Source organism: Andrena cerasifolii, chromosome 16 (genome assembly GCF_050908995.1).
Source record: "Andrena cerasifolii isolate SP2316 chromosome 16, iyAndCera1_principal, whole genome shotgun sequence".
Classification (NCBI taxonomy): Eukaryota; Metazoa; Arthropoda; class Insecta; order Hymenoptera; family Andrenidae; genus Andrena; species Andrena cerasifolii.
The window spans coordinates 1,873,085-1,888,273 of record NC_135133.1 but is presented as its reverse complement, the minus strand read 5'-3'; the positions used below and the strand labels follow the sequence as shown (position 1 = coordinate 1,888,273).

General features: G+C 37.3%; 2 protein-coding genes across 2 annotated transcripts; both read left to right on the top strand.

The window, feature by feature from the left end:
* The first annotated feature begins 6,118 nt into the window (after nucleotides 1-6,118).
* LOC143377923 (uncharacterized) lies at nucleotides 6,119-7,683 on the top strand. Its single transcript, XM_076829730.1, has 2 exons — nucleotides 6,119-6,882; nucleotides 7,458-7,683. The coding sequence occupies exons 1-2, from the start codon at nucleotides 6,662-6,664 to the stop codon at nucleotides 7,681-7,683; spliced, it is 447 nt and encodes a 148-aa protein (XP_076685845.1). The 5' UTR covers nucleotides 6,119-6,661.
* A 92-nt stretch (nucleotides 7,684-7,775) lies between these two features.
* LOC143377898 (cilia- and flagella-associated protein 20) lies at nucleotides 7,776-15,185 on the top strand. The gene is made up of 4 exons (XM_076829714.1): nucleotides 7,776-8,060; nucleotides 10,797-10,988; nucleotides 11,105-11,337; nucleotides 14,644-15,185. Exons 1-4 carry the CDS (start codon nucleotides 7,977-7,979, stop codon nucleotides 15,176-15,178), a joined length of 1,044 nt encoding a protein of 347 aa, XP_076685829.1. The 5' UTR covers nucleotides 7,776-7,976; the 3' UTR covers nucleotides 15,179-15,185.
* The last annotated feature ends 4 nt before the right edge of the window (nucleotides 15,186-15,189 follow it).

The window sequence follows — 15,189 nt, the reverse complement described above, 5'->3', positions numbered from 1 at the left end:
TGCCAGAGCACGGTGACTTATTTTCAATAGCATACGCACTATTTTATATATGTTTTTAACTTTCCTTGAAGATGATCTAAACCAAGATGGAAACGTCGGAAACTAATTTATATATAATTAATTAATTGCAAAATAGCTTTGATGTATTATTTTAATTTATTAACATAATAATTGTTTTAATCTGACCGATCCAGTGCGCCGATACCATTGTAGTTAAAATACCAAACTGATGAATCGCTTTGCAAACTTGAAATACATTTAGGACAGTTGGAATTAATTACTTTACAAGTCCTCTGGTTTGTAGCATTTCGAAAACACTCTTGATTATTCTCTGGAAACGCAGTGATTGTTTTTACAAGCTTTTATTTAGTTTCACTTGTGAGTTCGTTAGTTTATTAGGGTGAAATCTTGTGAGCTGATTTTGACCCACTTTCACATATCCGGTCGACTTGAAACTTTACACACATACGTAGTTCGATGACAATACAATATTTTCACTAAAAAGCATAAAATGATTTTATAGGCGTGGGGTGTAAATATCGAATATTAAAAGTTATGCAAAAACTAACTACTGAACGGTATGATTTTGTCTTGATTTTTAACCCTCGGTTGTCACACTGGGTCAAATTGATCCTGCAATTTTTTAACCAAAACAGATTTTGTCGGAACTCTTATTGCTTCAAATTTTTTTTTAAGCATGATGATTTAAATGTCAACTTTCAACGATGGGCATATTTTAACAAATAGTTTTTAATAACAATTGATTGAAAATTGACAGGGTCAAATGGACCCAGTGTGGCAACGACGTTCGAAAAAGTAGGTGTGACAACCGAGGGTTAATCTAGTTAGATAAAACTAATGCATCAAAATCCGTAGAGCATTATAAATATTAATATAAAAAGGACATTTCAAAAGTTACGCTCCACGTTTTTATTTTTAGTCACATGAGGGAATTCTTCTAAGGCAGTCATCTATAGGGCGGTATCAAAATTATTTTTTTCCTTTTTAGTACATTTTAATAAAAGCTTGTTTAAAAAAAAAACATTTTTTACTATACTTATGTCACAAAATCGACAAAAATCTGTATTTTTGTATTGTCAACTGACAGTGAGTTTCGAGGAATAACAATAGTATAAATGTTTACTAATCTTTCACTTCGTTTCAAGCAATTAGTGCACAAAGCATGGTATTCGCATCGAACAACAGAAATATGAAGATACGTCAATTCTCCAGCGTTTTCTAAATAAATACACCACTTTCATTCCTGAAGACCGTAACAAGGAGACGTTTAATTTACTGAATACTAAACACGCGAATACTTTCGTGCACAATTGCACGCAATACACAAGAATGTGAATCACAGATCGTTAACGAGTTCCCTCTTAATCCTAGGATGCCTTTATGTAAATTTAACTTGTGAGGTCATTCCATACCCCTCTCTTTAAATATTCCTAAATGTCATCGTGTATAAACTGTGTCGTGATGTGAATGAAATCAATTCACAGGATCTATGTCATTTCATAAAAAAAGTAGATATTTAACCAGGTTACAATTTCTAAGTCGTATCTACGTATGGCATCAATAGCCAACGCTGGGGAAAATAGATTTTTTAAATAGATGAATAGAAATAAATATTGTTATTTGTTCGAATTATACGGGATTCAACAAATGAACTTTTCTTTGAAATAGTAGTTACATGAGAAATAGTAGTAGTATGCGTTTATTTTATATGTCTTTCGGCTTTTGAAATTTGAATATTTCTATCTCTTCTCATCTTTTTCTTTTTCGCTCTGTTTTCTTCCGTTATTTCTTCAAATATATATTTTAATATTAGCTCATACAAATACTATTGTGAGTATTTCATCGAGATATATTAAAATAGTATTTCAAATAATAATATTTCAAACGATACCTAGTATTTTGTAATAATGTCTGACTGACTGACAGCACAAAAAAATCTATGCCAACATACATACCTGCGTTCAGAAGTACTTGCAAGAACTATTTTCCCGAATATATGTAATTTTAAGAAGGTAGCGAGCGACCTTTTCGATCCCCTATTTCCTATTTTCGAATCCGAGTGTAAATAGTAAATAGTATTTGCTCATGATTTAAGCATTAAATGAAGTAGGATTTTCAAACAGTATTTTATTTAAGCATTAAACGAACTTGTATTTTCAAACAATATTTGCTTATGGAAATATTTCAGTTTATAGAGTTTTGTCTCAAACTATTCCAAATTATCCCCAGCCCTGCCAAGATCTCATCTACCAAAACCTACATACATGGACACCACCGGCGAAAAGTTTGCAAGTAGATACTTATCGAGTACCATTAAAATCATGTCGTACGACAAAATGTTTTCTAATTCGAAGTTGACAGTTTTAGTGGTGATTACAGTGTTTCTGATTCCCATCATACATTATAATATCTTATCACGCAAAAGGACTAGGTACTTACATGTACTTCCACGTTCATGAATCATGATTGTGACATGTACAAGACAAACATTACTACAATAGATCCATTGCCTGTAAATATCAATTCGCTACAGTTACTCACAAAATTGAGCGTACACCTAGGTTGATAACGAAAATTGGCGGGAAAAAGAATACAAACACACTTATTCAAAAGTGAAAACACAATATATATATTATTCGTATATTTTACCAAATAATGCGTAACAAAAAATCTAAATAAAATGGACTATTGGTGTATATTTAAAAAAAAAATGGTAAAAGTACACGTATTTTAGTGACACAAAATTGAGCGTACACCTTGTTAAAACACTACTTACAAACTTATACTATATCGTTTCATTTATTAATACTTCGTCGCATATCCCCTGCCATCAATTAAGTGTTTTATTAAAGAAGGAGGAATTTTTTTCCCATTCTTCTCTCAACTTTCGTTTGAAATCTTCTATATTCGTAAAATTGTTATTTGCCATCCTGGATTTTATTTCCCCCCAGACATTCGCGATGGGATTGAGATCAGGTGACTGGGGAGGTGTTTTTAGCATCTTTGGGATGTTATGCAGCAACCATAATTGAACTATATATGTTGAATACTTTGGGTCATTATCTTGTTGAAAGTAATACACCCGCGGCATTTTTAATTTTTCTGCTGAATCTTTTAGATTTTTTTTTAAGATATTTAAGCACTTAACCCTTAACTGGTATCCTGGGGTCAGTCATGACCCCAGGCACGCAAGGATCGCTGCAAAATATTTGGTTGTCTAAGTTTGTAAACTGAATTTCTAATTAATTTGATCATAATAGTTTAACTTTCTACGTATCTATTATTTTATACATTACCTACGAACAAAATAGGTATTCATGGAGGTTGATCTAATGTCGACTTTACAAATTTCTGTGTCCTTTTTTATTTGGTGTCTGCCACGACCCCAAGATAACAGTTACGTTTGAAAAAACAGTATACCAGTTAAGGGTTAATTTTGTCCATTATGCCATCTATGCATTCGATAATTCCGGTACCATTTGCACCTATACATCCCCATAACATAACGGATCCTCCTCCGTGTTTAAAAAATTGATTTTAGTCTCGTCACAGAATATAACATTTTCCCAAAAACTTTCGTCAAAATTTACAAATGTTTTTGCAAATTCTATACGTTTCTGCCTATTTGCTTTGGAGATATACGGTTTCTTTCGTGCGACTCGGCCATTATATCCCTCTTTTCTTAATGTTCTACGAACTGTTTCAACCAAAATGTCATTATTTATACGCGAGGAAACACCTAACGTTAACATCCGCACACTTGTTCTCGGATTTCTTTTAATTTGTCGACAAATGAATCGTTCATCAGTGTTCGACAATATTTCCTTTCTTCCTTGGCCAGGTGTATTTCGGACTGTTCCATCGCACCGAAATTTGTTCATAATTATTTGTACGGTAGAATGTGTTCTGCCGACTATTTTCCTTGCTTGACGAAAGGATTTACCTTGCGAATATAATTTTACAATAAGATTTCGTATCGAAATGGCAGTCTGCTTCCTCTTATTAGCCATGTTGCTACTATAATCGCCAATCTACGGATAGCAGATAGTTTTTTTTTCTTTCAAAGACATTTCGGGACTTCCTCTTCAATATTACCAACATTTAACCAATACGCAATAGTGACATCAGCAGTATTATACGGGTCTAGTTGTGTGGGGAATTAGACAGGAAGCAACAATTGAGAAAATTCATTCACGCTTCTTAAAACAGTTATTAAAGGTTCCAGTGCGCTCCCCCAATTATCCGATAAGACTAGAAACAGGCAGAACCAAACTGGAAAGTTCAATATTAGAAAGAACAATAAAGTACTATGTGAGGATATTTAACATGGAGGAGAACAGATTCCCCCAGAGGTGTTTAGCGAAACTTAAAGAATTGGATAAGAACAAGAATAACCCAAGAAAACATAACTGGTACACACTAGTAAAGAAGAAACTTGTGGAATTGGAGAGTGCGGAAATATTGGAACTAAGAGAACAAGATGAAATATCGAATTGGATAAACAATATAAGGAACAGGATCGAAGTTAAAATATTCTTAGAAGATAGGGATAGGGCACTTGTGCCAAGATACTGCCCGATATACAAATATATTAAAGACTTAACGCGGCCAGGCACAGAAGAATATTTAGAGTTGTAGCGGGTAGCACGGGAGGGTGGTGCGTCAAGCGACCACCAGAGTAGCGCTGCTGCACTACGGGCCCTGGCTGCACCCCCGCTCCGCACCCCATGCCAATGCGCATGCTCCGAGACCACCCTCGCAGGGATAAAAGGAGCCAAGACCCAAAAGTTAACCAGTCTAAGTCCCAGCTCTGACAAAGTCGCTCCCTTGTGCGGACGACTACCCTGACAGGTGACTAACAGATAGCGCTCCCCGAGTGGACCAGAATCGGTAGACTTCTGACAGGCTAGTTCGCAAGGTTCTAACAATCGCTCCCTGGTGTGGACGATTCCTAAGCGGATCATCGCCTTCGTGTCAAAGTTGTTCACGTGTCTCCATGTATATAGTGTTAGATCTTAATAAATGTAAATAGTTTTGTCATTGGTGCGTATTCCTTTCTATTGCCACCCTGCCCGCACAATCCACGTTACAGAGTATATATTACCAATTCCATACATCAGGGCGATTGCTCAACTACGCTTGGCAGGAAGACATGAATTCAGTATGGTAGAAGAAAAGGAAGGAAGAGTAAGAATAAGCGACGCAGAGGAATGTCAACTGTGCAACATGGGAAGAAGGGAGACTTTAAAGCATGTTCTGTCTGTATGTCCCCAATATCAACAAGGGCATGCACAAAAAGTTAGGGAAAAAGAGTTCCCTGAAGTATTAAATATTGGGAATATCGAGGAAGCAAAGAATATGTTTTATTTTGTACAGTCAGTCATAAGAATAAGAAAACTTGCGCTCTAATTGAAATGTAATGCGAGTATAAATAGGTTTAGGTTTAGGTTTGTTTTTTTTTCCTACTGGTTATAAGAGTATAAATAATATATAAAGTATGGGTATTAGGCTTAAGTACATAGTAAAACATATAAAAGTAAGGATGTAGATGTGAAAACCAAACAACCTCCTTTGTAATAGGCTGTGAGCCTGTAGTACAAATAAACTTATTATTATTATTATTATTTAACCAATATAGACCTGCGCAATGTGAAAATTCCTACGTGTACGCTCAATTTTGTGTCACTAAAATACGAACACTTTTACAATTTCTGTTAAATATAGACAAATAGTCAATTTTATTTAGATTTTTTTTTTACGAATTATTTAGTAAAATATACGAACAAAATATATATATATATATTGTGTTTTTATTTTTGAATATGCGTGTGTTTGTACTCATTTTTTCGTCAATTTTCATTACCAACCTAGGTGTACGCTCAATTTTCTGCGTAACTGTAGGTAGCACGCAACAAAATACTACCTTCCTTATATTTTCCTAACTTCTAACGTAGCACACCAATTTATAGCTGAAAAAAAAATATTAATCAGAGAAAACAAAACAAGTGATAGATACTCTAGAAACACTGGGTCAGTCGAGACCTCAGAACCCCTCCCAGAGTTAACGTCCCTTCATCCAGCAAGGCTTACCGAGATTGCCCCCTAATCTGCTCGCAGCCGGCTAATTAGCGTGGATTAATGGCGAGGCAGGTATTTACTTAGTTCAACGGCCCTGTGTCTATGCGGGCAGTGCATCGGGATAAGAATGAACCGAATCTCTATTGATTCACCTGGAAACCAAATCGATATCCGTACGAGGCACAGGGGCTCACTTCGTTACAGATCGGCCAACTTTCGTCGGATCAGCGGAGAGACGAGCGGCCCTCGTCGGTCGTTTCTTCACGCGACGTGCATCCGCGGCTAAAGAATCCGTCATTCCTGGTTCCGCGACCCGTTCGAACGCCTCTCCCAATTATCGCTTTCAGATTAACGATTCCACTGACGTGAGTAGCACTCTCTGCAATTTAAGCCTCCCGAAAGGAATTTGAAAAAAAGTGTTTCTTCTTTATTATCCAAGTATCTGGATGAAGGTGTCATGGGTGGGACTTGTTTAATTGGAGCTAGGAAGATAAACGTGAAATTTCTGAGGGTAATCCGTCTGCAGGGGTAGTTTTGTGTCTTTTCGCAGTGATGTGACGCAATGGCTAACGAGGCGGAGAAAGAGGAGAAGGCAGTCGAAGATGCCGCGTGGATGAAAGTGGAACCTGAGGGCGAGGAAGAGGGTCGTGAGTCGAAGGAGGAGGCTGCGAAGAAGCCTCGCGTCAGGAAGTACCTCGCGAAGCACACGAAGCTGTATCCGGAATTGTACAGAAGCGACGTCTCCATACATCCAAGTTACACGACATTTAAGAACTTGCCCTAGTAAGAATGACTTCGTTAATAGACACAGACACAGTAGTTTGACTCGCACAGCCCCTTCTGCGTCAAGCACGAAGTACACTTCCCCTCGTAAATCCTCGCGTGGTCATCGATAACCAATAGCATTAATGAACCACGAAGCAGACTTTCTGTCGAAAGAATTTAAAAACAGCTAAACCGCTTCTCATCGTCGAATCAATCTTTAACCCTCTGCACTCCAATTTCGCCCTAGTCACCGACCAGAGATTTTTTTAGTAAACACAGCTATTGGAAGATGGAAAAGTATAATACAGTGATTTCGAACTCACTAATTCTTTTAATTCCACTCACCACGAAGATCTCCACTGTTGCAAGGTTTAGTGATACTAGTGACTTAAATCTTGGGGGTGCTTGAAAGAAATTCTTGAAGTGCAATGGTTTAAGCCTTCTTCTGCCCTGCCGCACTTTATTTCAAGCCTGAATTAGTTTGCTACCACTGCGCCGCCTCGCTATTGTTTTGCAGGCATTTCAATAGCGCTACGATGTAAGAAACTGTTCCGTAACTAGGGCAATGGTCTGAATATCTGATTTGTTAAAAGCCACGTCGCCTGTCGGCGTCGCGGGCAGAGGATCAGGCAGCAGATCAAGCGCCAGCTGATGCGCGAAGTTATGCATTTCGCGATGATGCAGATGTTCGCCATCGATAGCCTCAGAATCGACCGCGACTTCAGCGTCGGGATGCCAGCGAAGACATTGATCGTCCCCGGTTTGGTAACCGCGAACGAAAGGCGTCGCATCAACGAGCTCCTTCGTGACTCGCGATGAAATAAATTTCGTTGTGCATCGGAACCGATTTTGTACCGACGTGTGAACGAATAAAGCCGCGTTTACCCTGTACGTTGAGTAAATTGGTCGAGCCTCCTTTCGTTCGAAAAGAGGACCCCCGCTCTCGCGAAGCTTGCGCGCGAGATCCAGGAGGGAAACAAATTCAGGTCAATCGGAAACAAAGAAATCAAAGCCTCTCCAATGCCGAGCGGTTGCGTTTTTTGACGTTTGCAAGATCACAACACAGGGGAGCTGATACTTTGGTATTTTCACTCCTGTTATGAAATAGTACGATGTTTCGTAACAAGTACCAGCATGGGCTCCTGTCCGTTTTGTACAGCTGTGGTTCGTCGCCATTGGAGTTATGGGGCATGCACGTAAGTTAAAGAGGGATAGAATTGCTCGAAGGGAGGAATATTCTGTGGGTTTGATTGAGCCCTCAGTGACGGGGTAGTTTGAAAAGTTTGTATCGGTGGAATGGTGACAGAAGTATGAAATTCGTAATAGCTATGCATCTTTGCAGCTGAATAGCTTAAACCCATAACGGGGAAGGGGACTTTTGCAAATCGTTCGGTAATTGGGAAGTGATGTCTGACACTTTAGTGACAATTCATGTTTTATTACTTTATAGAGGTTTTCGCTAACTGCCGCGTATTTTTATACGTCGCGGCGCAATTTTCTCCTGTTTAAAGCACCTGAAAATGGAGAACGATGCAAAGGGGTACTTTACATCAATTGAATCGGTTATTGCAGAAGCCACGCGTGAGATATGTTTGGCGAATTTGAGTTAGGCACGTATCTTTATGCAGGTTGCCAAGGCGCATTGTTTGGTAGGTATAGAAATGGCACATATTCCATTTTAAGGGGTGAGTCCACTGTGGCGGTTTGAAAAATTAAGCTATTTTTAAAGATTTTTTTCTGCGTAGATACAACACATAATGCAATATTTTTTTTTTTTGGTATTTATTAAGCTACTCTTATATTATACAGAAAAATTTAAAAGAATTTTTTTTAATTTGTTTTAAAACTTAAAACGCAATTGTCTCAAAACAACGTTTTTTTCAACTGGTGCGGGTGATTGCAAAAAGCTATTTGAGCAATCAGTTTGAAATTTTTACACGTTATTCAGAACATCAGTGGCTACGGCCGGAACCACGGAAACCTTTTTGGATTAAACATTTCATACTTTTTAGAGAGCAAAATGATTGAAAAATTCACCGTATTTTGACACTTAAACTTCAAACCTCCGCCATTTTGTTAATTTTTTATCAGTAAAAATAATTCTGGTTCCGGCGATAAACACACTCATAATGATTGCAACACACTTTAAATTTTTTGTTTCAAATGCGTCATTTTTCCGGAATCACGCACGCCAGCTCTGCATCGCTTTCTCAAGGCGCTCACATCAGTGCGATATATATTTAAAAAAAACTGTTCAAAATTTAAAATAGATTTTTTTTTTATACTGTCAATAAGTGTATTAATAAGTAGACAAAGCATTATTTGCGTTGGACATTCCGTTTACTAAAAAATAAATCCTAAAAAATGACAATTTTTCACGACCTTAAGGGGTTGTACCTACTTAGTCAGAAGGCCGAAAAGAGGCGAGTGTTTGTGATTTTTTTTTAAAAAGCGGAAGCATATATTGTTACAGAACTTGTTGCACTTAAAAGAGACACATTTAAAGAACATTTGGTAATTTTTTCGTAGAAAAATCTTTACGTTTATAATAAAATTACAACCTACATCCAAGAAGCCTTTTTAAAAAGTTGTTTTGGGGTGAGCACTGCCATGCGGGACCATATTATCTAAAATAAAAAAACAAAGACGATTTCGTTAGTATATTAATGTGTCCTCTGATTAACAGAAGGAATTTCCGAAATATTAATTTAAAACAAAATGGCGGTTATTTAAAGTTGAAGTCCTGATTTTTGCCCGAAAACTAGGTATAACCACTTAACTTACCCTTCTCTGTAAAAAAACAGCTTCAAAGATTGAGTTTAGTGCAGAAACGTTATTGTATGTGAAAGCACGTGTTCATTTTGCAGTACTTCGAAGAAAATGATTCATGAACATCGATCGTGAACAAAACCACTTCCGCGCAATTTTCTTTATTCTTTTATTAACATTATGAGTATCCAAACGAATAAAATGTCGAGTTTCACCTTCAAGCTAGAAGTTTTGAATTAAAAGCCACCAAAAAATCTTGAAAAAAGTGGTTTGGGTTAAGTTAGTTTATTGCAGAGACAATGCACATGTGAACATTTTTCCAATTTTTTTTGGTAATTCTCTAATGGAAGATTTGGTTACCTGATTTGGCAGAATAATGTTGAATCTTTTAATTTAAAACAAACATGCATTTTTCACTGATTTTTAGGGCAAGAATTATTGGAATGAAACAGTTTTTACCCTTTTTGTTTTACCTGATTTGGCAGAATAATGTAGAATCTTTTAATTTAAAACAAACATGCATTTCTCACTGATTTTTAGGGCAAGAATTATTGGAATGAAACAGTTTTTACCGTTTTTGTTAAAACCTGAAAAACGTCAAATACCTGCGTATGTTGTTTCTGAAATAACCGATTCAATTACACCTGTAAAACATATTGCATCATAAATATAATCTAGTTGCATGCTGTTTGAAAGTTATTACACAGTTTACAGATGGATAGTGTTTTCTTAATAATCTTCCTGGTACATTATTACAGTTACCTATAAATCTTCTTAATTCTGCTGATACTCCTTACGTCTATTCAGCAATTCTGCAAAGCTTGCATTAATTACATACCAATCGACTACTGTTTTATTCAGTAAATAGAAATAACATTTACCCTTCTTTATTCTTGCCCGTCCACATTTCACCATTTCATTAATTAGAAATAGAGGCTACTTAAAACTAAATCATTGATAATCCCTTGTCAAACTAATATTACTTAAATAATCCATGTCAAGACGAGTGTCTACCCTAAATTCGAGGACTGTCACTGAGGAGTTAACCGTTCACTGTAAACCCTATTCCTCGGCAAGCGCAAAAGCAGAGTACAATATTGCCTCTCGTCAGTAGCAGATAAACTGGAGTCGATGAGAAGTACAAACAGTGCAATTTTGACCAGGTGAAAAATGGTTACATCCGAAGGGTTTCCGACGAGGAAGTAAAGTCGCTGGCGCTGGAGTTGGCTGGTACCAACGTGACGACGACTTTCATCTTCAGCCCCCCTAATCCCAAGCAAGTCCTCGCCATCCGACTTCCCTTTCTGATCATGATCATCAAGAACATGAAGAAGTACTTCACGTTCGAGATAACAGTAAATCTCTCGCGCATACACTCGCACTTTCAGCTCGATAACAAGCTTAACGAGCAAGGCGACATTGCTTGAGGAGAAAAAAAAGAGAGAAACGTGTGTCGTTTTCGCCCCGGTAGATACTCGACGACAAGAACATGCACAGGAGGTTCCGAATGAGCAATTTCCAGAGCGCCACTCGAGTCAAGCCCTTCTGCACGTCGATGCCGATCGGCCTGTCTGGCGGTTGGAATCAGATTCAATTCAACCTGGCAGATTTCACGCGAAGGGCCTACGGCACGAATTACATCGAGACCACACGCATGCAGATCCACGCGAACTGCAGGATCCGACGCATCTACTTCGCGGACAGGTGCACGCGATCGACCTATTTCCACTGATAGCGATAACATTGTTACTGCCGCTTTATCGGAGACAGTACTCGACGGGCAAGGAAACCTTCCCGACCCGTAAATTCTGATTTTGATGAAGCTTCGTGTGAGTGTACTTGTAGCGCATTGGAGTATGCAAGGAGCAGTTCCTTTTTTCTGCGGAAATTCACTCTGAAACCAGCTCTTAAAGTTCAGGAACAGCCGATCAGAAACTGTTATGCGGCATGCCCGCAAACACTTTGGGCCCGCAAGACTTGACTAGTTTCCTTGTGGGTTACTTCGGTTTTATGCGAGGACCACGAACTCCGTTCATTCGAAATATCTGTGTTATTTTAAATATTGAAAGAAGAACGAATTAAAGATAAGGTTCTATGTTTTCGAGAAGCTCATCGTACGGAAGATTTAAAAGATAAGTAACTCTTTAAGGGGTCATGCTCAGTCAGGAGGCCAAAAAAAGGGTGGACTTTGGAAATTTTTTACTCAAAAGCTATAACACATTTCTCAGAAAATCTTTTTTCCTTTTAAGGATTGCATCTAGTACCGTGCATCGTAATTTTTTTATTAAAAAATATTTATCAATAACTAAGTTATAGTCGATCTCACTCGAAGGTTCTCTAAAAAAACGCTTATGCGGTGACCACTGCTGCTCGAAAGTCGATCATCGAAAATAAAAATTTCAAAAGAATTTACTTATTATATTATATTATCTAGTATTCGAACGAAGGATTTTTCGAAATATTGATTTGGGAAAAAATGGCTGATGTTTAAAGTAAAAGTTTCAATTTTTATCATAAAGCGTAACGGATTTTCGTCAATTAAAAGAAAACTAAGCATCGGATAAAAAAATCCTTCGTTCAAATACTAGATAATATAGTATAATGAGTAAATTCTTTTGAATTTTTTATTTTAGATGATCGACTTTCGAGCGGCAGTGGTCACCACATAAGCCTTTTTTAGAGAACCTTTGAGAAAGATGGACTATAACTTAGTTATTGAAAATGGGAAATAAGATCATCAAAAAATAGGTGATCTTTAGGAATTAATTAAAGGAAAACTACTATATATAATTTAATGGGGTTTTTGGCATTGTATTAAGAATGTCTTAAATTATAGAAATATATTTTTTGTTTTATAATTAATCATTACAGACAACAGTGGGGAGTCGTTAAAGTCAAGGCGTCAAAAAATTGATCAAAATCGGTGGGACCTATATCTCCAAAAGTAATTATTCGATTCGACTGAAACTTTTTTTTATTTTGAGGAATATACTTCTGGCTAGGGGAGGAAACCAGAACAAATTACAAAAATAACATTTTTTTAGAAAATAATGACACTTGAAGTTTGAAATCACTTTTTCCCTATATTTTTCACACTTTCAACGCCTTTGAAAATTATAAATGTTCAATTTGTTGTATTTTTTCTGGTATCCCCCCTAGCCAAAAGTATATTCTTCAAAATACAAAAGTTTCAGTCGAATCGGATAATAACTTTTGGAAATACAGGTCCCACTATTTTGAGAACACTGTTTCGAGAAAGGCGCGTTTAAAGTTTTACGTGGGCGCCGAGTGGCCGATTGTTTCCCATGCATTTGCCGCTACTCAAATGCCTATAACTTCGGAAATTTTACTGATTTCAACAAATCCTTTTAAACATGTATTCCTAAAATGTTGAACATTCGAAAAATGAAATAAAAAAATCGACTTTTAGACCAGAACCTCCCCTTAAAGTGGAATAAGTTGGTAGCTCGAGGTTGCCATTTTAGATCAAGGGAAGCGATGTGGAGACAATTTTCAAACTTGGATATCTAAACGGGAAACTGTTGGTTTTAAGATACATGTACCATAATATATTTTTGCTTAGAATCTACAACTCTATCGAATATTAGGTACCTACCACGAAAAGTAGCTGTTGCATTTAAAAGCGTATAGTTGACTTTGAAATATCTTCCACTCACAAAGACAGTATTATCTTCAATTTCGTTTCTAATGTTTAGAATGGCGGAGGTGCTTCTGGTGAGCAGAGTTCATGATCCATTCTCATAATCATCTATGATTATATTGTTAGAAAAATTAGTGCGAGATATTTCAGATTTCCCATGGAGGTAAGGTATAGTAAACAATAGTGTTACCAGTTCGCATTTCTTCGTTAAGGGGGCACAGTACTTTCCTTGCCCGAAAATTAAGCACTTTTTATGAATTTTTTTTTATATATGAAAATGAAAAGCTAGAGAGATGGGGTTTGTTGCAAATGAGGGATCACTGTTTGAAGGTATCAAAAGAATTTTTATTAAAAAAAAACACCCTCCCTCCCTTCGCTATAGTCGCTCAAAGTTAGTCCCTCCGCTTTTTTTAAATCAAAATTCTTTTAATACTTTTAAACAGTGATCTTTCACTTTCAACAAACCCCACCTTTCTAGCTTTTCAAAGCCTTTCTTAGCTGGGCAAAGAAAGTACTATGCCCCCTTAATAAGGAATACCTAACATCCAAGGGTATAGGCTAAGTAGGCTGCAGCGTAGGGCGACAAATTTCGGGAACCGATAAATTCTGGAAAGCGGTAAATTTTGGGGACCAACAAATTTTACGAAGCGGCTAATTTTAGGGAGCATCCAATTTTGGGCAGCGGCAAATTTTGGGGAGCGAAAGAAAGTGGAAAATATTTAAACACAAAGGCTTGAGGCAACTTAAAAAACAATTCACTTTCTTTTCATGTAGCGAATTAGTAATCTAGGCAAATATCTAGATGTTACATTTTATCTTCACATTATTAAAATGTCCGCGATATGGGTAATGGAATGTATGAACACAGCATTTTAGCTGTGTCATCTTAAGCGCAGTTGGAAAGCACCTTTATATACTTGCAGCTCATTTTGATTTCACATCTTTTTTTATATTCTAATTATTATTATCTTCTATTCTTTAGTGATTTATTTGATTTCATGTACTTGGCGTAATTTTTTTACTTTTTTGAAGTTTTTTTTTATTGGTTAGTAATGACTCAGATGTGAATAGCCATATTGAATTAATTTTTAAATTGTCTCGACTCTTTAAAATTAAAGTATTTGATGATATTTTGCGGAAAGGGCGGCAGACGCTTGCTAGCCTAGGGGCGTCAAATCGGGCGCCATCCCGTAAGGTATTAAATCTTCGAACATTCTGTTCTAGTAATTTAGCAATTTAATTATTCAAATACATTTTTGCATAATTATTGCACTTGAGGAAGAAGTTAGTGCATGAATAAGCACATCGTGTTGTACTATTTAATACTTTACAGTAATATTAATCAACAGACTTTATTCGGAAGACGAGCTACCAGAAGACTTCAAGCTCTTCTTGCCACTTCATCGAAGGAAGTGTGTCCGCGAGAAAGACGTTGAGAAACCAAAAGATGCGAAAGCAAAGGAAGAGATCAAAACTGAGGAACCACCACCCTTCGAAATAGGTGAAGCAGAGCATGATGACGAAGAAGAAGCTGAGGAAGCATTAACAGAAGAATCGGTTGAGGGGGATCCTGCTCTTTCAAAACAGGCACCTGAGAAAGTTGTGGCAACAACGGAGGACGAAGAAGAGGAGGAGGAGGAGGAGGAAGCTGAACAACCGGATGTGGGTGATTATGAGGCTGAGGATGAAGATGCCGCAGAGGATGAAGCTGAAGAAGATGCTCGCACAACGCCTCCAGGAGACATCACGGAAGAGGAAACTGAAGCGGACCAACAAACCGCCGAAGAGGAAGAAGAGGCAGAGGCAGAAGCAGAAGTAGAAGCAGAAGTAGAAGCAGAAGTAGAATCAGAAGCAGAAGCAGAAGAAGCAGCAGTAGTTCAGTAACGAACACATAA

Coding starts and splice junctions, on each gene's coding strand:
- LOC143377923 (XM_076829730.1), top strand. CDS start 6,662: ATGGCTAACGAGGCGGAGAAAGAGGAGAAGGCAGTCGAAGATGCCGCG. Junction 6,883..7,457: donor ACATTTAAGAACTTGCCCTA/GTAAGAATGACT, acceptor ATTTGTTAAAAG/CCACGTCGCCTGTCGGCGTC.
- LOC143377898 (XM_076829714.1), top strand. CDS start 7,977: ATGTTTCGTAACAAGTACCAGCATGGGCTCCTGTCCGTTTTGTACAGC. Junction 8,061..10,796: donor TGGAGTTATGGGGCATGCAC/GTAAGTTAAAGA, acceptor AATTTTGACCAG/GTGAAAAATGGTTACATCCG. Junction 11,338..14,643: donor CGCATCTACTTCGCGGACAG/GTGCACGCGATC, acceptor ATTAATCAACAG/ACTTTATTCGGAAGACGAGC.